We start from the raw sequence: 23,020 nt of genomic DNA, 5'->3' as shown, positions 1-23,020 counted from the left end.
AAAGCCTGGGATAAGCACAGAGGATCCTTAGCTGTGAGGGAGTGAGGGGTAAAGTCTGGGATAAGCACAGAGGATCCTTAGCTGTGAGGGAGTGAGGGTAAAGCCAGGGATAAGCACAGAGGATCCTTAGCTGTGGAGGGAATGAGGGGTAAAGTCTGGGATAAGCACAGAGGATCCTTAACTGTGGGGGAGTGAGTGGTAAAGCCTGGGATAAGCACAGGGGATCCTTAGCTGTGAGGGAGTGAGAGGTAAAGTCTGGGAATAAACACAGAGGATCCTTAGCTGTGAGGGAGTGAGGGGTAAAGCCTGGGATAAGCACAGAGGATCCTTAGCTGTGGGGGAGTGAGCGGTAAAGCCTGGGATAAGCACAGAGGATCCTTAGCTGTGAGGGAGTGAGAGGTAAAGTCTGGGAATAAGCACAGAGGATCCTTAGCTGTGGAGGGAATGAGGGGTAAAGTCTGGGATAAGCACAGAGGATCCTTAGCTGTGGAGGGAATGAGGGGTAAAGTCTGGGAATAAGCACAGAGGATTCTTAGCTGTGGAGGGAATGAGGGGTAAAGCCTGGGATAAGCACAGAGGATCCTTAGCTGTGGAGGGAATCAGGGGTAAAGTCTGGGATAAGCACAGAGGATCCTTAGCTGTGGAGGGAATGAGGGGTAAAGTCTGGGATAAGCACAGAGGATCCTTAGCTGTGGGGGAGTGAGGGGTAAAGCCTGGGATAAGCACAGAGGATCATTAGCTGTGGGGGAGTGAGGGGTAAAGCCTGGGATAAGCACAGAGGATCATTAGCTGTGGGGCAGTGAAAGGTAAAGCCTGGGATAAGCACAGAGGATCCTTAGCTGTGAGGGGTAAAGCCTGGGATAAGCACAGAGGATCCTTAAGTGTGGGGGAGTGAGGGGTAAAGTCTGGGATAAGCACAGAGGATCCTTAGCTATAGGGGAGTGAGGAGTAAAGCCTGGGATAAGCACAGAGGATCCTTAGCTGTGGAGGGAGTGAGGGGTAAAGCCTGGGATAAGCACAGAGGATCCTTAGCTGTGGAGGGAGTGAGGGGTAAAGTCTGGGATAAGCACAGAGGATCCTTAGCTGTGGAGGGAATGAGGGGTAAAGCCTGGGATAAGCACAGAGGATCCTTAGCTGTGAGGGGTAAAGCCTGGGATAAGCACAGAGGATCCTTAGCTGTGAGGGAGTGAGGGGTAAAGCCTGGGATAAGCACAGAGGATCCTTAGCTGTGAGGGAGTGAGGGGTAAAGCCTGGGATAAGCACAGAGGATCCTTAGCTGTGGAGGGAGTGAGGGGTAAAGCCTGGGAGAAGCACAGAGGATCCTTAGCTGTGGAGGGAGTGAGAGGGTAAAGCCTGGGATAAGCACAGAGGATCCTTAGCTGTGAGGGAGTGAGGGTAAAGCCTGGGATAAGCACAGAGGATCCTTAGCTGTGGAGGGAGTGAGAGGTAAAGCCTGGGATAAGCACAGAGGATCCTTAGCTGTGGGGGAGTGAGGGGTAAAGCCTGGGATAAGCACAGAGGATCCTTAGCTGTGAGGGAGTGAGAGGGTAAAGCCTGGGATAAGCACAGAGGATCCTTAGCTGTGGAGGGAGTGAGGGGTAAAGGCTGGGATAAGCACAGAGGATCCTTAGCTGTGGAGGGAGTGAGGGGTAAAGCCTGGGATAAGCACAGAGGATCCTTAGCTGTGAGGGAGTGAGAGGGTAAAGCCTGGGATAAGCACAGAGGATCCTTAGCTGTGAGGGAGTGAGGGGTAAAGCCTGGGATAAGCACAGAGGATCCTTAGCTGTGAGGGAGTGAGAGGTAAAGCCTGGGATAAGCACAGAGGATCCTTAGCTGTGAGGGAGTGAGAGGGTAAAGCCTGGGATAAGCACAGAGGATCCTTAGCTGTGAGGGAGTGAGGGGTAAAGCCTGGGATAAGCACAGAGGATCCTTAGCTGTGGGGGAGTGAGGGGTAAAGCCTGGGATAAGCACAGAGGATCCTTAGCTGTGAGGGAGTGAGGGGTAAAGTCTGGGATAAGCACAGAGGATCCTTAGCTGTGGAGGGAGTGAGGGGTAAAGCCTGGGATAAGCACAGAGGATCCTTAGCTGTGGAGGGAGTGAGGGGTAAAGCCTGGGATAAGCACAGAGGATCCTTAGCTGTGGAGGGAATGAGGGGTAAAGTCTAGGATAAGCACAGAGGATCCTTAGCTGTGGGGGAGTGAGGGGTAAAGCCTGGGATAAGCACAGAGGATCGTTAGCTGTGGGGCAGTGAGAGGTAAAGCCTGGGATAAGCACAGAGGATCCTTAGCTGTGAGGGGTAAAGCCTGGGATAAGCACAGAGGATCCTTAGCTGTGGAGGGAGTGAGGGGTAAAGCCTGGGATAAGCACAGAGGATCCTTAGCTGTGGAGGGAATGAGGGGTAAAGTCTGGGATAAGCACAGAGGATCCTTAGCTGTGGAGGGAATGAGGGGTAAAGTCTGGGATAAGCACAGAGGATCCTTAGCTGTGGAGGGAATGAGGGGTAAAGTCTGGGATAAGCACAGAGGATCCTTAGCTGTGGAGGGAAGTGAGGGGTAAAGTCTGGGATAAGCACAGAGGATCCTTAGCTGTGGAGGGAATGAGGGGTAAAGCCTGGGATAAGCACAGAGGATCCTTAGCTGTGGGTGAGTGAGGGGTAAAGCCTGGGATAAGCACAGAGGATCCTTAGCTGTGGGGGAGTGAGGGGTAAAGTCTGGGATAAGCACAGAGGATCCTTAGCTGTGAGGGAGTGAGGGGTAAAGCCTGGGATAAGCACAGAGGATCCTTAGCTGTGGAGGGAAGTGAGGGGTAAAGCCTGGGATAAGCACAGAGGATCCTTAGCTGTGAGGGAGTGAGGGGTAAAGCCTGGGATAAGCACAGAGGATCCTTAGCTGTGGAGGGAGTGAGGGGTAAAGCCTGGGATAAGCACAGAGGATCCTTAGCTGTGGAGGGAGTGAGGGGTAAAGCCTGGGATAAGCACAGAGGATCCTTAGCTGTGGGGGAGTGAGGGGTAAAGCCTGGGATAAGCACAGAGGATCCTTAGCTGTGGGGGAGTGAGGGGTAAAGCCTGGGATAAGCACAGAGGATCCTTAGCTGTGGGGGAGTGAGAGGTAAAGCCTGGGATAAGCACAGAGGATCCTTAGCTGTGGGGGAGTGAGGGGTAAAGTCTGGGATAAGCACAGAGGATCCTTAGCTGTGGAGGGAGTGAGGGGTAAAGTCTGGGATAAGCACAGAGGATCCTTAGCTGTGGAGGGAGTGAGGGGTAAAGCCTGGGATAAGCACAGAGGATTCTTAGCAGTGGAGGGAATGAGGGGTAAAGCCTGGGATAAGCACAGAGGATCCTTAACTGTGGGGGAGTGAGTGGTAAAGTCTGGGATAAGCACAGAGGATCCTTAGCTGTGGAGGGAATGAGGGGTAAAGCCTGGGATAAGCACAGAGGATCCTTAGCTGTGGGGGAGTGAGAGGTAAAGCCTGGGATAAGCACAGAGGATCCTTAGCTGTGGGGGAGTGAGGGGTAAAGCCTGGGATAAGCACAGAGGATCCTTAGCTGTGGAGGGAGTGAGGGGTAAAGCCTGGGATAAGCACAGAGGATTCTTAGCAGTGGAGGGAATGAGGGGTAAAGCCTGGGATAAGCACAGAAGATCCTTAGCTGTGGAGGGAGTGAGGGGTAAAGTCTGGGATAAGCACAGAGGATCCTTAGCTGTGGAGGGAATGAGGGGTAAAGCCTGGGATAAGCACAGAGGATTCTTAGCAGTGGAGGGAATGAGGGGTAAAGCCTGGGATAAGCACAGAGGATCCTTAACTGTGGGGGAGTGAGTGGTAAAGCCTGGGATAAGCACAGAGGATCCTTAGCTGTGGAGGGAATGAGGGGTAAAGTCTGGGATAAGCACAGAGGATCCTTAGCTGTGGAGGGAGTGAGGGGTAAAGTCTGGGATAAGCACAGAGGATCCTTAGCTGTGGGGGAGTGAGGGGTAAAGCCTGGGATAAGCACAGAGGAGCCTTAGCTGTGGGGGGTAAAGCCTGGGATAAGCACAGAGGATCCTTAGCTGTGGGGGAGTGAGAGGTAAAGCCTGGGATAAGCACAGAGGATCCTTAGCTGTGGAGGGAATGAGGGGTAAGGCCTGGGATAAGCACAGAGGATCCTTAGCTATGGAGGGAATCAGGGGTAAAGTCTGGGATAAGCACAGAGGATCCTTAGCTGTGGGGGAGTGAGGGGTAAAGCCTGGGATAAGCACAGAGGATCCTTAGCTGTGGGGGGTGAGGGTAAAGCCTGGGATAAGCACAGAGGATCCTTAGCTGTGGGGGAGTGAGGGGTAAAGCCTGGGATAAGCACAGAGGATCCTTAGCTGTGAGGGAGTGAGAGGTAAAGCCTGGGATAAGCACAGAGGATCCTTAGCTGTGGAGGGAATGAGGGGTAAGGCCTGGGATAAGCACAGAGGATCCTTAGCTGTGGGGGAGTGAGGGGTAAAGCCTGGGATAAGCACAGAGGAGCCTTAGCTGTGGGAGTGAGGGGTAAAGCCTGGGATAAGCACAGAGGATCCTTAGCTGTGGGGGAGTGAGAGGTAAAGCCTGGGATAAGCACAGAGGATCCTTAGCTGTGGAGGGAATGAGGGGTAAGGCCTGGGATAAGCACAGAGGATCCTTAGCTATGGAGGGAATCAGGGGTAAAGTCTGGGATAAGCACAGAGGATCCTTAGCTGTGGGGGAGTGAGGGGTAAAGCCTGGGATAAGCACAGAGGAGCCTTAGCTGTGGGGGGTAAAGCCTGGGATAAGCACAGAGGATCCTTAGCTGTGGGGGAGTGAGGGGTAAAGCCTGGGATAAGCACAGAGGATCCTTAGCTGTGAGGGAGTGAGAGGTAAAGCCTGGGATAAGCACAGAGGATCCTTAGCTGTGAGGGAGTGAGAGGTAAAGCCTGGGATAAGCACAGAGGATCCTTAGCTGTGGGGGAGTGAGGGGTAAAGCCTGGGATAAGCACAGAGGATCCTTAGCTGTGAGGGAGTGAGAGGTAAAGCCTGGGATAAGCACAGAGGATCCTTAGCTGTGGGGGAGTGAGGGATAAAGCCTGGGATAAGCACAGAGGATCCTTAGCTGTGGGGGAGTGAGAGGTAAAGCCTGGGATAAGCACAGAGGATCCTTAGCTGTGGGGGAGTAAGGGGTAAAGCCTGGGATAAGCACAGAGGATCCTTAGCTTTGTGGGAGTGAGGGGTAAAGCCTGGGATAAGCACAGAGGTTCCTTAGCTGTGGGGGAGTGAGGGGTAAAGCCTGGGATAAGCACAGAGGATCCTTAGCTGTGGGGGAGTGAGGTGTAAAGCCTGGGATAAGCACAGAGGATCCTTAGCTGTGGGGGAGTGAGAGGTAAAGCCTGGGATAAGCACAGAGGATCCTTAGCTGTGGGGGAGTGAGGGGTAAAGCCTGGGATAAGCACAGAGGATCCTTAGCTGTGAGGGGTAAAGCCTGGGATAAGCACAGAGGATCCTTAGCTGAGGGGAGTGAGAGGTAAAGCCCGGGATAAGCACAGAGGATCCTTAGCTGTGGGGGAGTGAGGGGTAAAGCCTGGGATAAGCACAGAGGATCCTTAGCTGTGAGGGGTAAAGCCTGGGATAAGCACAGAGGATCCTTAGCTGTGGGGGAGTGAGAGGTAAAGCCTGGGATAAGCACAGAGGATCCTTAGCTGTGGGGAAGTGAGGGGTAGAACCCGGGATAAGCACAGAGGATCCTTAGCTGTGGGGGAGTGAGGGGTAAAGCCTGGGATAAGCACAGAGGATCCTTAGCTGTGAGGGAGTGAGGGTAAAGCCTGGGATAAGCACAGAGGATCCTTAGCTGTGGGGGAGTGAGGGGTAAAGCCTGGGATAAGCACAGAGGATCCTTAGCTGTGGGGGAGTGAGGGGTAAAGCCTGGGATAAGCACAGAGGATCCTTAGCTGTGGGGGAGTGAGAGGTAAAGCCTGGGATAAGCACAGAGGATCCTTAGCTGTGAGGGAGTGAGGGGTAAAGCCTGGGATAAGCACAGAGGATCCTTAGCTGTGGGTGAGTGAGGGGTAAAGCCTGGGATAAGCACAGAGGATCCTTAGCTGTGGGGGAGTGAGGGGTAAAGCCTGGGATAAGCACAGAGGATCCTTAGCTGTGAGGGAGTGAGAGGTAAAGCCTGGGATAAGCACAGAGGATCCTTAGCTGTGGGGGAGGGAGGGGTAAAGCCTGGGATAAGCACAGAGGATCCTTAGCTGTGGGGGAGTGAGGGGTAAAGCCTGGGATAAGCACAGAGGATCCTTAGCTGTGAGGGAGAGAGGGGTAAAGCCTGGGATAAGCACAGAGGATCCTTAGCTGTGAGAGAGTGAGGGGTAAAGCCTGGGATAAGCACAGAGGATCCTTAGCTGTGGGGGAGGGAGGGGTAAAGCCTGGGATAAGCACAGAGGATCCTTAGCTGTGGGGGAGTGAGAGGTAAAGCCTGGGATAAGCACAGAGGATCCTTAACTGTGGGGGAGTGAGGGGTAAAGCCTGGGATAAGCACAGAGGATCCTTAGCTGTGGGGGAGTGAGGGGTAAAGCCTGGGATAAGCACAGAGGATCCTTAGCTGTGGGGGAGTGAGGGGTAAAGCCTGGGATAAGCACAGAGGATCCTTAGCTGTGGGAGAGAGAGGTAAAGCCTTGGATAAGCACAGAGGATCCTTAGCTGTGAGGGAGTGAGAGGTAAAGCCTGGGATAAGCACAGAGGATCCTTAGCTGTGGAGAAGTGAGGGGTAAAGCCTGGGATAAGCACAGAGGATCCTTAGCTGTGGGGGAGTGAGAGGTAAAGCCTGGGATAAGCACAGAGGATCCTTAGCTGTGGGGGAGTGAGAGGTAAAGCCTGGGATAAGCACAGAGGATCCTTAGCTGTGGAGAAGTGAGGGGTAAAGCCTGGGATAAGCACAGAGGATCCTTAGCTGTGGGGGAGTGAGAGGTAAAGCCTGGGATAAGCACAGAGGATCCTTAGCTGTGGGGGAGTGAGGGGAAAAGCCTGGGATGATCACTGGTAACTAAGAAGTGGAGAAAAAGCCTGTGATCTATTGAGATATCTAACTTGGTTAAAGAAAGGTCTCTTTAGGTCAGAAAATGTTGATTTGAATTTACCTTCCCTCTGCCCCTTCAGTTTAAGGCGCTTGGATGTCTTGTCTTGTACCTTTTTGGTGGTCTTTACCGTGCTTGCTGCCTTCAAGTCTGTTTCTTATTTCCAAAAGTACCACATGAGGATCCACAAGGAAGAGAGGAAATATCTTTGCCCAGACTGCGGGTACAAGTGCAAGTGGGTGAATCAGCTGAAGTACCACCGAACCAAGCACACAGGCAAGTACCCAGCTCAGCCGGCTCGGCAGGATCATGTGACCAAGTCTGTGGCCTGGCGTCTTGTGTCTCAGCACAGAGGTCAGAGGTCAGTGTCCGGCTGTCAGGGAGAAGAGCACTGGAAATCTCGCTGGCCTTCAGACACCACTTGTAACAGGGAGGTCACGGCCCTGAGCCTGCCTCCACTGCCGGCTCGTTTTTTAGGTGGCAAAATCCTCATAATTTGGGAACACTGTCGTGGTTAGGAAGTCCAGGGTGCAGCCGTGACAATGAAGAGCTGCTCGCCTTCTGGAGCGAGGTCTTGCAGCACCGTCCTCTGCCCGGCTCCCGTCTGGCTGACCCTCAGCTTCCCGCTGGGCTTATAGAGCAGCTGTGACAGGAGCCACCCTCCTCTTGGTGTGGAAAGTTCCTTAATTGTTACCTTTTTTTTTTTTTTTTTCCAGAAAGGCTCGGGGATGGGGTTGGTGGGTTTGATTCCCAGGCCAGGCTTCTGCTGCTCGGGAATGCTCATCGGTCATTGCATAAGAGTGGAGTGGCGCTCACTGACAAGCTAAAAGCACGCGTGTCACACGAGTGCTCTGTGAGAGGTGGTGGTTAAATGACTAAACCCCCCCCGGGTAGCTGAGAATGAAGGATTATTGACTGTGAAGCCTCAGGAGAGGGTCTCTTCCCTGTACGTACCCAGATCTGTCCAGACTCCTGGGTTTTGCCTCCCTTCCAGTAGATGGAGACAGAGAAAGTTTCACAATCACCGGCTTATAACCTGGTGTAGCACTTGCAGCCCCTCAGTATTTCTCTGTCTCCAGCAGATGGAGGAAGAGGTGAAGGGAAGGATTTCCTTCCTAGGAGGTTGGCGGGTCCTGGTGGGGACCATTCCTTCTGGTGGTAGGGACGGACGAGCAGGGGTTGGTGACCCAAATTTGCTCTGATGGCCACGCCAAAGGTTGAAAGCTGGTGCTCCAGTTCCCTCACCTTCCGGAGTTCGAGGGAAGAAAAAACCTTTGCCAGACTTCAGGTAAGGCGATCTCTTTCTTTTTTCTTATTGTGTGTCCTGCTGGTTTTTTATTGTAAAGTTTGTGATCGGTGTTTGGGACACCGTTTGATGTAGCCTTGTCACTGCCTTCTCCCTGGCACCAGTAGTGCAAGGAGGCAGCTCGGGGGATTTTTTCTTCTTGTCTGTGGGCTCCCAGTATCTTTTTTTTTTTCTCTCCCGCCACCCCCCCACCCCCCCTGGTGTGGTTGTCTACCGTGTGGTCTTCATGGCACTCAGACATGCCTAAGGAGCTCCGGTGCTGCATTTGCAGACATGACTCCTCGCGTTTATCGCGGGATGGCTGCTGCTCCAGGTGCCGCTCAGCAGGGGAAGGTACGTTGGGAGGGACCGTGGTAGTTTCCTCTCTGCAGTGCTGGTCTGGGGGGCCGAACGCTGCAGGAGATCTCCCGCCACCCGCCAGTGCTTTCACTGCCCGATTTGAGTGCTGAAGAGGCCTGGTGGGCCCGCGGAAGGCAGTCAGGAGGATTCATATCCTCTTGAGGATTGAGTGTTGTTTTTCTCTTTTTTTTTTTCACCCAAATTTGTGGTTTTAATGCACAAAGCTTTTCTGGCCCACCTGGCCGCGGGGCGGCCCTCTCATAAGTGCAGGGAGGTTGAGCCCTCTTCAGGTAAAAAGCCCAAGTTATCAAGGTCCTCGGGGCCACCAGGGTCCGGAGAGTTCATTGTCCCTTGATGTCATGGGCCCCTGAGGAGGTTTCCTCTGAGGAGTCGAACCAAGGTGTGTGTCACTGGGGGATGGCACCCCGGACGTGGAGCCGAATAATGGTCCGCAGGTCTGGCCAAGTAGCCGGCAAAGGTTCCTACTATGGACGGGGACAATCCCAAGGTCCTTCGCATTTTTCAGAGGGACGAGTTAGGTCCCTTGATACCAGCTGTCCTGGCGGAGTTGGATATACCGGTACCTCAAGAGAAATCAGACCACAACGATGTTGATCCGGTCATGGCTGGCTTACGGGGTCCAGCTAAGACCTGTCTCACAGACTTGTGAAATGGAAAATTGATGGTCAGGGAGTGGGATACTCCGGAGACTGGCCTTAAAGTGAGCCGGGCTATGGACAAGCTGTATCCATTGCCCGGGAAACACTGGAGCTCCTGCAGGTTCTGAAGGTGGATGCCTCTGTCTCTGCAGTTACCAAGAAAACGACCATCCCCGTGGCTGGGGCCACGGCTCTGAAGGTTTTACAGGACAGAAGCTGGACGTGCACCTAAAGAAGATTTTTGAGATCTCTGCTTTGGGCATCCAGGCGGCTGTCTGCAGTAGTTTTATGCTTCGAGCATCTTTGAGGTGGGTGCAGCAGCTTCAGGGAAACAGAACTTTGTCACCCTCAGAGGCCTGGCGCGAGGAGCATCTCGAGGCAGCAGTCACTTATGGCGCCGATGCCCTATATGATCTTATTTGTACCTCATCAAGGACAATGGTGTCTGCTGTCCCCGCCAGGAGGCTCCTTTGGTTGAGAAGTTGGTCGGCTGATGTCTCCTCTAAGGCTCAACTGGGGGCGCTACCATTCAAGGGCAAGCTCCTATTCAGTGAAGATCTGGAGCAGCTGATAAAGCTCTTGGGTGAAAATAAAGTCCACAAATTGCCGGAAGACAAGCCCAAAGTGTCTTTTCCAGCATGTTCTCGTTTTTGTGGCCAAAGGTGTTTTCGGCAGGACAGAGCTCCAGCTGTGGTACAGAGACAGGCCTCAGGGAGGTCACAGTCCTGGAACCCAGTCCTTTCGGGCTTGTTGAGCTGGCAAGGAGGTCTCCAGCCAGGGTTCTGGTGGCAGGTACACAATGAAGCGAGGCTGGCCCACTCCTTTGTCCCAAGGATAGGTGGTCGTTTCATGCATTTTTATGAGGAGTGGGCCAAAATAACGTCGGACCAGTTGGTTCTAAACGTGATAGAAAAGGTTACGCTTTAGAACCTTTCCATCTATTTTGTGCTCCCCAAAAAGGAGGGCAATTTTCGTCCAGTTCTGGACTTAGACTGTGAATCTAGCTCTCAAAGTACCATGTTTTTGAATGGAAACTTTGCGGTCCAACATCATGGCTCGTTGGACAGCGGAATTCCTGGCATCCTTGGATCTGGAGGCACACCTACACATTGGAATCCATCCAGACCATCAAAGGTTTCTCAGATTCATGATCCTAGTGGAGCATTTTCAATTTTGTGCTCTTCCATTCAGTTTCGCAACAGCGCCCTGGACTTTCACCAAGATGATGGTAGTAGTGGTGGCAGCCCTCAGGAGGGGGAGGGGGTTCTGGTGCACCCGTATCTGGACGACTGGATGATTCAAGCGAAGTCGCAGGACTTATGTAGTCAAGCGGTGGAGATGCGCCACCTGCATTCCTTAGGTTGGGTAGTGAACCTATCCAAGAGCCATTTTCTGGGGACACGTTTTGATACCTGAGTGGGGAAGGTTTTTCTCCCGGAGGAGCACATGCTCAAATTGCAGTCTCCGATCCGGAGTGTCTTAAGTCCCGGGTCCCCAGAGTCTAGGATTACTTACAGGTCCTCGGCTCCATTGCATCTGCCTTGGAACTTGTCCTGGGCGTTTGTTCATATGAGACTGCTTCAGCAGGCATTGCTATCCTACTGCAATCCAGTATCGGAGCTGTTTCATCTTCCACTACAGCTTACAGACTCAGCAAGGACCAGTCTCTCTTGGTGGCTTTCGTGCAGTCATCTGGGCCATGGAGTGGATTTGGAGGTTCCACGGTGGATGGTGGTGACGACGGATGCCAGTCTCTCTGGCTGGGGAGCAGGGTGCCAGGCCCAGTCAGTCCAAGGGCAATGGGCGTCAGCGGGAGCGATATGGTACATCAGTTGTCTCGAGACGCGCGTGGTGCGTTCGGCTCTTCAGGAGTTTTTACCTCTTGCGTGGTCGCTCGGTCAGGATCCTGTCCGACAATGTGACAACGGTAGCCTATATCAACTGCCAGGGGCGAGGGGGCCCAAGAGTCGAGCAGGTGCTTGGGAAGTGGAAATGCTGATGTCTTGGGTGGAGTAGCATCTACCTTGGATAGCAGCTGCTCACATTGTGGGGTCTGACAGTGTGCAAGCTGCTTTTCTCAGCTGTCAGCAGTTAGATCCCGCAGAATGGGAGCTATCAGACGACGTGATGTCTCATTACCCACAGATAGGGGGTTCCTCATATGGATCTAATGGCAACTCAGTGGAATGCCAAAGCTCCTCACTTCTTCAGTCGTAGGAGAGAGCGAGGAGCAGAAGGGGTCGATGCCCTGGTTCTTCCTTGGCCAAACGATGTTCTCATTTGTGTTTCTGCCGTGACCTTTGGTGGGCAAGACACTCAGAAGGATAGAGGTCCACCCAGGAAGAGTGATTCTGGTGGCTCAAGAGTGGCCTTGATGACCTTGGTTTGCGGACCTGGTCAATCTAGCAGTGGACGGTCCATTGAGGCTGGGACATCTTCCAAACCTGCTTTGTCAAGGACCCGTATTTTTCAATCAGGCAGATCGCCTTTCTCTAGCTGCTTGGCTTTTGAGCAGCAGCATTTGAGGAAAAAGGGATATCCGGAGGATGTTATCACCACTTTGTTGCAAGCTCGTAAGTCCTCCACCTGTTTGGGTGTGGAGGGTTTTCGAGTCTTGCTGCGCTCATAAAGAAATTGACCCTCAGCAAGCCTCATCCCAGATTCTGGCTTTCTTACCGAATGGACAGGTTAAGGGCTTATCGATCAACTTTGAGAGTGCAGGTCTCCACCCGGGTCGGTTTTGGGGGCAAGATCCATGGTAGGCCAGATGTGGTGCGTTTTCTTACGGGAGCAAAGCATTTGCGCCCTCACTTAGGTTGTTTGTTCATCATGGAGTCATAATTTGGTCCTTAAGGGCTTGTGTGCAGTGCTGTTTGAGCCCCTTAGAAAAGCTACCATTAAGGATCTAACTCTGAAGGTCATTTTCTTGGTGGCTATTTGTTCAGCCAGAAGGGTTTCAGAGATTCAGGCCTTTATCCTGCAGGGAGCCTTTTTTGCGGATCTCTGACTCTGGTGTTTCATTGAGGACAGTTCTGTCTTTTCTCCCTAACAGGCCGATACAGTACAGTGTGCTCCGGAGCGCACTATTAGCCTGCTATTGGACGCGCATTTTCCCTTAACCCTTATTCAGTAAGGGGAGGAAAATGTGCGTCCAACCCGCGGCACCTAATAGCACCCTCAACATGCAAATGCATGTTAATGGCCCTATTAGATATGCGCGCGGATACAGAAAGTAAAATGTGCAGCCAAGCCGCACATTTTACTTTCAGAAATTAGCGCCTACCCAAAGGTCGGCGCTAATTTCTTCTGGCGCCGGGAAAGTGCACAGAAAAGCAGTAAAAACTGCTTTTCTGTGCACCCTCCGACTTAATATCATGGCGATATTAAGTCGGAGGTCCCGAAGAGTAAAAAAAAATTTGAATTCGCCCCGCGGCTGTCAGCGGGCTCGAGAACTGACGCCGGCAAAATTGAGCGTCGGCTGTCAAACCCGCTGACAGCCGCTGCTCCTGTCAAAAAGGAGGTGCTAGGGACGCTCCTTTTCCCCGTTTCTACCGCGCCACCTAATTTGAATACTGCATCGCGTGCACCGGCTGTTGCGGTACTTGGAGGTGACCAACAGTTTTAGGGTGTCAGATCACCTCTTTGTACTATGGAGTGGAGCAAAAAAGGGTCAGAAAGCTTCAAAGGCTACAATTGCTCGTTGATTGATTGAAGGAGGCTATTGGTTCTGCTTAAATTTTTTGTGGTCGTCCGGTCCAGAGAGGTTGAGAGCTTATTCGACGCAATCCCAGGCAGCCTTCTGGGCAGAGTGTAAGCAGTGTCTCCACAGGCGTTCTGCCGTGCAGCGACTTGGAGGTCTTTGCATACCTTTACCAGACACTATAGATTGGATATCCAAACTCCGGAAGATGCTGGTTTTGGAGAGGGCGTCCTTTTGAGCAGGTCTCTCTCAGTCCCACCCATATTAGGGAATCTTTGGTACATCCCAGGAGTCTGGACTGATCCGGGTACCTACAGGGAAAGAAAAATTGGTTCTTACCTGCTAATTTTCGTTCCCTCTGTCTAGTCTGTTATCTGAAGAATGGCACAGGTTTTGAGTTTGGCATTAAAGCTTATATCAGTGTTTACAGTTTGTATTTCTTCTTTCCTCTGCTCATTCGGGGGATATTGTATTCTTAGTTTAATTGGAACTGTTTTTAGCTTGGTTTCAGCAGGTGCTACACCAGGTTATAAGCTGCTGGTTGTGAAAGTCTCTCTGTCTCCATCTGCTGGAAGGGAGGCAAAACCCAGGATTCTGGACTGATCTGTGGTACTACAGGAAGAGAAATTAGCAGGTAAGAACCAATTTTCCTGTCCAATGCAGCTGGAAACCTTCATGAGCAGGAGCAATATGCCGCTCCAAACAAGAAGCTCCTAGGAGTTTCTAGCTCTGAATGGAAGCAGCCTTGCTGTGAGTGAGCAGCTCACGTTAAATGCTGCTTGGAAAATGCTCTCAGCATGTCTCTCTGGCTTCTTGTAGAGCAGGCTCTTGTGCAGGTCTTCAGAGACATTAAGCTTAAGCCCCACTTGCCGATCACGCGTGCTAAAGCATCGTTTCCACGTGCACAAGCCCTAGACACCTGTGTGATCCCAGACCTTCCCACTAGATTTACATCCTACGTGTTTATAAGACAGCCACAGGCAGTGCCGCAAGTCGGTCGGGTTTTCAAGATACTCAGTGAATGTGCATGAGAGAGGTGTGGAGGCAGTGCATCTTCCTTCTCCAGACAGAGCAGTCCAGAGGCATGGGCGATGCAGCCCGACCAGCGGATGGAGACGGGGAATAACAGGATTGCTGACGTCGTGCCTGCCAGCCTGCTCCGTCTCCAGCAGATGGTAGGAGCACGTCGCCTGCTCTGTCCTGAGGCCTGTTTAGGATGAAAGTTTCCTACTCCCTCTCTCAGTAGAGGGCTTCCTAGTGGTAGCAGCTGTTAAACCTCCCCTCCCACCCCTTCTCCTTTAAAAAAACAAAACAGGTTTCTGCTGTCTTGATTGCCTGCTTTTGGCTGCTCTGATTCCATAAAGTAAAGAACAAAATGGGAGAGCAAGGAAGTTAAGCAGGATCTGAGAGGCAGTTTCCATGGTTCAGCAGTTTTTTTGTTTTTGTTTTTTGTTTTTTACATTAATTTTCTTCAGTTTTGTGAGCTCCGTTGAGGTGCGCAGTGCAGGAAATGGCCAAGGCTGACCACGGGAAGAAGCCAGCGCTGCTGTGTAAGACTTGAGGGTCACATCAGCAGATACCGGGCGGGGCTGGCTATGCAGTGAGGAGAAGGACGCAGGACATTATGGACAGGTGGGGGGGGGGGGGAAAAGGCCCTCCAGCAAGCTCTGCAACAGGAGCGAGAGCGGCGGCCATTTTATAATTCCCTACCTGTTTCAGGCTCCTCTGCGCGCTCTCCTGTGGGGCCGGAAACAGCTGGGAGTTCTTCAGGGGCCGCAGTAGCTTTCTTTTTGTTAAACAGACAGGGACCTCCTTCCCAGACAAAGTAACTTCCGTTTCCTGGGTGCAATATCATCTGAATTTGTAAAGCGTCTGCACCGGTCCTCAGTCCCTGGGGGTGGGTGGGCACCTTCCTAGGTGCACAAAAAAGCAATGGCAGAGGAGGACGTGCAGGACGGTAAGACCTCCGAGACCCGAGGAGGGGATTTGGAAGGTTCCTTCTACAGTAAGACTTTTCCACAGAGATGAATTAGGAGATCTCATTTCCTGTTCCTTACAATTAACAAATATTTCTGAGGAAAAAAATGAGAAGGAGCAGAGGATTCGGAGGATCCTGTTATGATGGCAAGTTTAAGAGAACTTCCTAAGCCCTTCCTTTGCCCAGGTCGATTAAAGGACTTAATTGATTTAGATTGGGAGTTGACTGAGGCTAATTTTACAGGTGGCCAAGCTCTGTCAAAGAGACGCTCTCTCCAGAGAAGGAAAAAACTTGGGTTCCCTAAAGCGAATGGCCTTGTGTGTACGATCCACTATTGTGGAAGGTGGGACAGTTCTCCGAGACGCTCAGGACCTCTTCATCCGGTCAGGCGAGGCCACACAGATGGCTTTTGCACTCCTATCAGCAGATGGAGACAGAGATCAAGAGCTTGCTGATGTCAGCCTTCGGATAGTTCTCGCTGGACAGCCTGCCGGTAATCTGGCCCTGCGTCCCTCGCTAGACGTCTAGGCCGGATGGAACCGGAAGATTCTGGTGCAATGTTCCTGAGGTGACGCAGGATTCGCCCTCCCTCTGAGCAGAGCATTTGGCCCTAATGTTTAACCTGCGAACATGCAGGGAAGAGGGGAGAGCTCCTGCAGGGTTGCCTTCCTCAGAAGGTCTCCAGAGATGACATCAGTGGCTCCCTCCCTCCCTCTGAGGAGTAAGGTAGGACCGCCCCGATGGTTTCTGCCTCCGGATGATTATTTTCTGGAGCTGTCACTTAAAGAAGAAACACCATGCTCAGCACAAGTCTGCACCAGCAATTCCTTTGCAGCAGAGATGCCATGGGGGATTGGCAGGGTGAGCAGGTCACATGATCGTGCCAGCAGAACATGGGAAGATTTCCTCATCGCTCTTATTTGTATTTTAAAAAAAAAAAGAGAAAACGAAGAGTGTGGACAGTGCCGGCAGAATCGATGCTTAGGTTTAGCCGCGCTGTATTGGAGGAGTTTCGGGATTACCACTGAGGTTTTGTGCACCGGGACAGGCGCAGCAGCCATTTTGTTAGCGTGGCAATGAAGGGTGCTGCTTCACTTCATCATATTGCTGCCATAAAGGCAGCACAGGAGGCTGTGAGATCCCAAGGAGAGGGAACCAAGTATGGTCAAGGGAACGGCTTTACCGGCCACTTACATCTATGGCTCCTTGCAGCTTCAAGTGATCCACTATTGTGGAAGGTGGTACTGCTCTCAGAGATGCTCAGGACAGAAAGATAGTTGATCCTTAAACAAGGCTTTGAAGCTTCATGTAGTTGTGGCTAGGGTGGGATTACAGCAGATGCAAGAGAAATCTGTGGACGATTCTAGTTTGATAATGGAGGAAGTGGCTCGGTTAGAACTCGGCACAGCCTTTCTGGCTGATGCATCCTTTGACTCTGAACTTCAGTGAGGAGCATGGCCTTGATTATTGCGGTGAGGCGTCTGCGGATTTCGTCTCTAATCTGACCAAGCTCCCTTTTAAGGGGAAGTTGTTGTTGGTGAGGATCTGGAAAAGCTTGGGGTGTGACTTCCATAGGCTGAGTCAGAAAGGACTTTGTGTCAGTTTCAGTCCAAATTTTGCTTTCCTAATTTCAGAAGGGAAGGTCCAATAAAACAAATCGGAAGGCGGTCCCACGTAGCCAACGCAAAAAACAACAAAGGGACTACCTTACACCGTGGAAGGTTTTATTAGAGATGCATCTCTAATAAAATCTTCCACGGTGTAAGGTAGTCCCTTTGTTGTTTTTCTAATTTCAGAAGGTACAAACAGGGTCAGTATTCAGGCAATTGAAGATCCAGTCCCTTTAGTAGATTCCCATCCTTCTGTTCTTCCAGAAGAGGTGGAAAGAAGGGAATACAGGAGATTCTGGTACCTCTTGAAACAGTAAATGAAGGTTTTGGGACCCAGACTCCAGAAGTAGAAATAGGAGCACATTTATTAAAATTCTTCTGGAGGTGGTGAATCCAGATCACATTAGGGCAGTGATTTTTGGAGATTTATTCATGACAGAAATACTTTTTAGAGTTTTCTTGTCCTGTTAGGTGCTTTTATGGTTTCCCCCTTGCTCATCTCTTCAAAAGAGAAGCAATTCATTGCACACTTTCCTTTTCTCAGTGTAGCCGCTGTGGTTTCAGTTCCTCAAGCTCACTGGGGCAGGGCTGCTATTCAATGTACTTTATAGTTCCAAAGAAGGACCTACAAATAAGAATTTCATCCTACTTTGGATCTAGTGAACAAGGCCTTAAAGATACCACACTTCAGAATGGAAACCTTAAGATCAGTAATACTGAATTCCTAACTTCATTGGACCTGTCAGAGACTTATCTTCACCTTCCAATAAGGGACTATCAAAAGCTTCATCGTCTTGCAGTTCTGAATGGTCACTTTGTTTCAAGCACCAGATTAGCAACAGCTCCAAGGACCTTTTCCAAGGGTAATTTATTTATTTATTTATTTAACAGTTTTTTATACCGACCTTCATAGTAAATAACCATATCGGATCGGTTTACATTTAACAAGGGAATAACTGGAGTAACAATTCAATAAAACCATAGATAACAATAGATAAGAATAAGTCAAAGTTACAATCAACAGGGAATAAAGAACTTGGAAGCTTGCAACAAGCTGGAAAGAAGATAAGGCAGGTAATAAATATAAAGTGGTGCAATAGTGCGTACGGGTAAAAGCTTAAAGGTGCTTTAACCTGTAAGTGTCAGGGTCCATTGATTCGTGGATGTAAATGCAGTCCGGTTTAGAGTGAAGGGTAACTAGTGCTTGTCTGGTGGATCATAGAAGGCTTGGTGAAAGAGCCACGTTTTGAGTCTTTTTCTGAAAGTTAAAAAGCAGGGTTCCAATCTGAGGTTTGATGGGATGCTGTTCCAGATAGATGGGCCTGCTATCGAAAACGCTCGGTCTTTGGTCGTAGAGAGGCGTGTGGCTTTAGTAGGGGGACATTTCAGAGTGCCTTTGTGGATATCTCTAGTTGGTCTGTTAGAGGTAATGGTAGAGGTAATGGTAGTGGTTGCAGCATTTTTAGCTCTGGAAGGAATTCTGGTACATCTTATCTGGCCAATTGGTTGATTTGTGTGAATTCCCAGCCAAAGTGATTTGACTGCCTCAAGACCTAGGTTGTGTAATAAATTCTTCAAAGAGCAGGTTAGTCTTTTCTCAGTTGTTAGAGTATCTGGAAGCTCATTTTGACACGAGGAGAGGTCATGTTCACTTTACAGTGTAGCGGATCCAGAAGCTGCAAAGTTACGTCCAAGTGATGTCTACCAGTATACAGATGAAATGGAGTTACCTTTGACTACTGGTCTCCATGACAGTGGCCTTCAATTTAGTTCCTATGGAAGGCCTTACTATCCAGGTGGGATCCAAGGTCACAAAATTTGGTTATTCATTCTGAAGCAAGTGAAAACCAGTTTGATTTGATGGATGATCTGTTAATAAATTAAAATTATAAGTTAGAAAAGGGAGAAGATCTTATCCAGTAGATATCACAGCCAGATGCTAGGCCAGCCAATCGGGGAGTTCATAGTCAGTATTTAGTGGTTCAAGAAAAATGGATATCTCCAGAGGCTCAGCAGTCCATCAATTGTTTGGAAACCAAAGCAGTGAGATTGGCACATCTACAGCTTGCATCTCTGATCAGGGGCCAAGTAGTCAGTTTTGTCAGATAGCATATGTCAACCACCAGGAGGGGTCCAGGAGTCTTCGTTTCAGCCAAGGCAACTCCTTTCTTGGAACGGGCATAATGACGTCTGAAAATTGCACATAGCAGTAGAAGAGAATGTTCAAGCAAACTTTCAGAGTTGCAACGTACGGAGTATGTGTAATGGGCTTAATGGCTTCCAGCAAAGATGGAAATAATTTTCTTAGCAGAATCGAGAAAAAGGGTTCAGCAAGTTGGGACATAGGGCTCAGTCCTGGCCTTTGGGTCTGCTGTTTTCGTCTTTCCTTTGTGGCCATTACTGAGCCGTCATGCAAGGAATCTCCATGTGTCTGGTTTTAGTGATTCTAGTGGTTCCCAGTTGGCCAAGGCACCCTTGATTATGTGGATCTGATCAGATTATTGAACGGGACTCCTCAGTCATTTTATCTACTGTTTCCAGGTCTAGTGTTGCACAAAGATCCAAGCCACGTTTATCTTGCGGCTTAGTCTTTGAGAGGTCTCATTTGATAAAAGATTATCCCCTGTACGTACCCAGATCAGTCCAGATTCCTGGGTTTTGCCTCCCTGCCAGCAGATGGAGACAGAGAAAGGTTCAGTGTATATAATCCCATGTGCAACCTGCAGTCTCCAGCAGGTGGTAGATGGTGCAGAACCTGCAGTTCTGCAGTCAGGAGACTGTTTTTGATTTATGAGCCTTCCTCCCAGGGGGTTTGTGGGTCCTTCCTTGTCTGGTTGAGGTGGATGAGCTGGGGGCTGGTGACCCTTTTTTACGCTCGCTCCTTTCTTCCGTGGGGTGTAAATCTGGTGGTGCAGATACCGCCTCTTCACGAGGCAGCTGCAGGCTCAGGGCGGCTGGTTTTCTTTTAGTCGGTCCCTTTTTTAATTTGGCTGGGGTTGTTTTTTCTGCTGGCAGCTCTGTGCTCCATTCTAGGGAGTAGGTATTGTAAGTCTGACTCTCTTCTGATCTGCCGTGAGGCCTGCGCTCCTGGAACCTGAACCTCTGCACCAAAAGAAAGTTCCCGGTCCCGCAGAGAGGCACTCGCATTGAGGCGGAGTCTCTGGTTCTGGTAGAAGCCTCCTGCTGGTTGTAATTTGCTTGGGTGCAAAGCGTGTTTAGTGGGATGCTGGCCCTTGGCCCCAGTCTCCATGGATTCTCAGCCAGTCGAGAGGCCCTGAGCTGTTGAGAAGCTCTTCAGACTGCTGACTTTCGGTGCTGGATGTTAAACGGATTGGGGCCTAAACGCACTGAAGGTCGTATGGTAGTTTAGCAAGTAGTAGACTCTGTTAATTCGAAGAAGAGTTCTGCTTCCTTGGTCTGTGAGTCTGGTGCATCTTTGAAGACTGTGCTGGGAAGGATATCTCAGTGAGCAGAATATTGTTAACCATGTGTAGGATGGTTTGTATCCAGGCTCGGTGCTAGATTCCTTAAAGGTTCAAGGAGCAGCGATTGCTTTTTGAGGTCATATTTTGGGTCATCCTCTATCCTCCTATTCAGATGTCTCTGTTTTTTTTAAAAGGAGCAAAGCATATCAGACAGCCGCTTAGGGATCCAGTTCCATCTTGGGATTGAAGTCCTAGTATTGTCTTATCTGACTGAGATCAGCCTGTGAAGGAGGCGTTGGCTAAGTTAATCACTCTGAAGGTGGTTTTCTTGGTAGTCCTTTGCTCAGCAAGGCCCATTTCAGAACTGCAAGCACGGTCAGGGAGCTGCTGCTGTTAATTATGAGGGATGTGGTGAAGATTTGCACTATACTTTCGTTCCTTCACCAGGTGACTTCCTTATTTCATCTTAGGTTGTGTCTTTTTGTAGAGAAGCATGTGAAGACGAGTATACGTTGCTTCACCATTTGCATGTGAGAAGAATTCTGTTGCCTTATTTAAAGGTCACAAATTGTTTCAGGAAGTCTGATCATCTTATCCTGTACTGGATGGGGGGAGTGTTGAAGGCTCCTGAGGCAACATTAGCACATTGGATAAAGGAAAGAATTGGAGTAGCTTATATGGATAAGAGTTTTTGTCTCCCTATTCAAGTTAAGGCGTATTCCACTAGAGCACATGCAGCGTCATAGATAGAACATAGGTTGGCTGCTCAAGCAGAAATTTACAAAGCAGCATCTTTACTTTCTTTTTCTAAGCAATATTGGCTGGATGTTCGGGCCAGAGAAGAGACTTCTTTTGGTTCTAAAGTGATAAGAGCAGGTTTGGCACTATCCTACCTACTGGTTGAGACCATGGCATCTGGACTGGTCTGGCTGGATGAAAAGGAAGGTGAAAACTGTTCTTTCCTGAGAATTTCCTTTCCTTGAATCCAGCCAGACTATCCAGGACCACACTCTGTTCTACCAGACAGATTTGTTATACATTTCAGAAAATAGTATTGTGACTGTTTCAACATGTTGAGGTAAGTTGTTTCTTTTTATATTTCTTAGACAGTTTCTGGTTTTTATGGTGCTAGTGTTTCATATGCTCTTGAAAGTCCCCTGAGTAGTAGGGATAGAATAATGGGGCAATCGTTTCCTCACTTTTGCAGGATAATACTGGCAGGCTGAGGTCTGCCTATGAGGTGTAATGTCAGCAAACCTTTGTCTCTGTCTCCATCTGTTGGTTAGGGTGCATAACCCATGCATCTGGACTGGTTTGGCTGGATTCAAGTAAAGGAAATTCTCAGGTAAGAAGAAATCTCACCTTTAGTGGTGGATATCTTTAACATCCAGCTGGCTTGTGGCACTTGAGGACCAGAGTTGTCTATCCCCTGTTATGTTTTTCGTTGCAGTTTTTAAATCTGTACAGGTTTTAGCACCCACTATGTTATATTTAGATTTACCTCTAGGGCTGGAAACACAGACTCGGTGTAAGCAGCTTAGCACACCTCAGCATTTCCTCCTAATGTTCAGCTTGTCTTAAATGCTTTCCCCTGCCTCAGGTATCAAGCCCTACCAGTGTGATAAGTGTGACTATCGCACCAATCGGGCGGATGCCCTGCGCATTCACAAAGAGACGCGGCACCAGGATGCCCGGACGTTCATCTGTGAGCAGTGTGGGAAGGCCTTCAAAACCCGCTTCCTGCTGAAAACCCACCTGAAGAAGCACAGCGAGGACAAGCCCTACGTCTGCAACGTGTGCCTGCGTAACTTCCGCTGGGCGGCGGGGTTGCGCCACCACTACCTCATCCACACCAAGCAGCACCCCTTCTACTGCCGCTTCTGCACGTACAAAGCCAAGCAGAAGTTCCAGGTCATCAAGCACATCCAGAGGCACCACCCCCAGGACGCTGGTGAGGACCCCAGGCAGGGGGTGGGCAAGGACCCCAGCACCTCCACCATCCACCTGCAGGACGTTCAGCTGGAGCGCCTTCCGGAAGAGTCTGCCGGCGGGGATGGTCCCGGCACGTGAGAGAGGCTGCCCCTGGAGCCTGTGCGCCCGCACCTCCCTGGGATGAATAATTATAAGCTGGCTTCCTGCCTCTTCTGGAAAGGGGGATTTGATTTGATTTGTTTTATAGACTGGGAGCAGCTTCCAGCTCTGCCTCTTTCGTGGGTTGAAAAGGAGCGGGGGCGTTTGAAGCTAAGCAACTTGTGGCTATTCAGCAGTGGCAGCCGTATGTGTGAGGCACTGGCCAGAGTGAATAGGAAGCCTTTTTTTTATTTATCATTCATGATAGAAAGCTGCCCCAGGAAGGGCCGTACTGCACTGCCACTGACGTGCTCTGCCCTGTATGTATATAAAGCCTGTAGATAGTGTACATTTAGAGGTGTAATATTTTGCAGCTGTGTATAAAATATTGAAATAGATGCCTGTTTTTTTTTAATTTAGCTAAGTGTGCGTCTCTTCTTCTTGCCGGAGGGGGCCGGGTGTGGCTGACAGGAAGCCCCGGGCCTGTTTGAGGTCTGATCCTGTCCTCCAGAGCGGTGGGGATTAGCAGGAGCTGGAGTCCCTGCGGCACCTTACGGGCAGGAAAGCAGTTTGCACTGAAGCAAGCACCCCTTGTCTTTAATGCAGGCTCTCCCTTTGTTTGTTTTGTGTTTAAGAAAATGCAGGCAGTGACCAATGTCACTAGAGCAGGTTACGATCTGGTTTACAATGACAAGTACGGGAATAGGCTGATTACACACCTAGGAGCAGACATGTTATTCCTCTAGACTAGAAACAGGTATTAAATAGCCAGCGTCAATGGGGTAAAAGCAGGCCTGGAGCAGGTAGCGCTTTACAAAAGCTGCTTCCTCTCACTGCAAGGGGTTGTGGGGCCGTGTGTGCCTCCCTCCTCTGTGAGCAGCTCTTCTCCCCAG

General features: G+C 50.3%; 1 protein-coding gene across 3 annotated transcripts in view; it reads left to right on the top strand.

Annotated features, from left to right (window-relative positions):
* Positions 1-22,546, top strand: part of LOC115082031 (zinc finger protein 142-like) — a 68,292-nt gene extending 45,746 nt beyond the window's left edge. For all 3 annotated transcript variants that reach the window (XM_029586290.1, XM_029586291.1, XM_029586288.1), the window contains exons 7-8: positions 7,211-7,316; positions 21,658-22,546. In XM_029586290.1, the coding sequence (XP_029442150.1) occupies positions 7,211-7,316; positions 21,658-22,127 (576 nt within the window). In that variant the 3' untranslated portion in view covers positions 22,128-22,546. The remainder of the gene's footprint in view (positions 1-7,210; positions 7,317-21,657) is intronic.
* The last annotated feature ends 474 nt before the right edge of the window (positions 22,547-23,020 follow it).

Source organism: Rhinatrema bivittatum, unplaced genomic scaffold, assembly GCF_901001135.1.
Source record: "Rhinatrema bivittatum unplaced genomic scaffold, aRhiBiv1.1, whole genome shotgun sequence".
Classification (NCBI taxonomy): domain Eukaryota; kingdom Metazoa; phylum Chordata; class Amphibia; order Gymnophiona; family Rhinatrematidae; genus Rhinatrema; species Rhinatrema bivittatum.
Note: the sequence above shows the minus strand (reverse complement) of the source record. Positions and strands in the feature narration are given on the sequence as shown.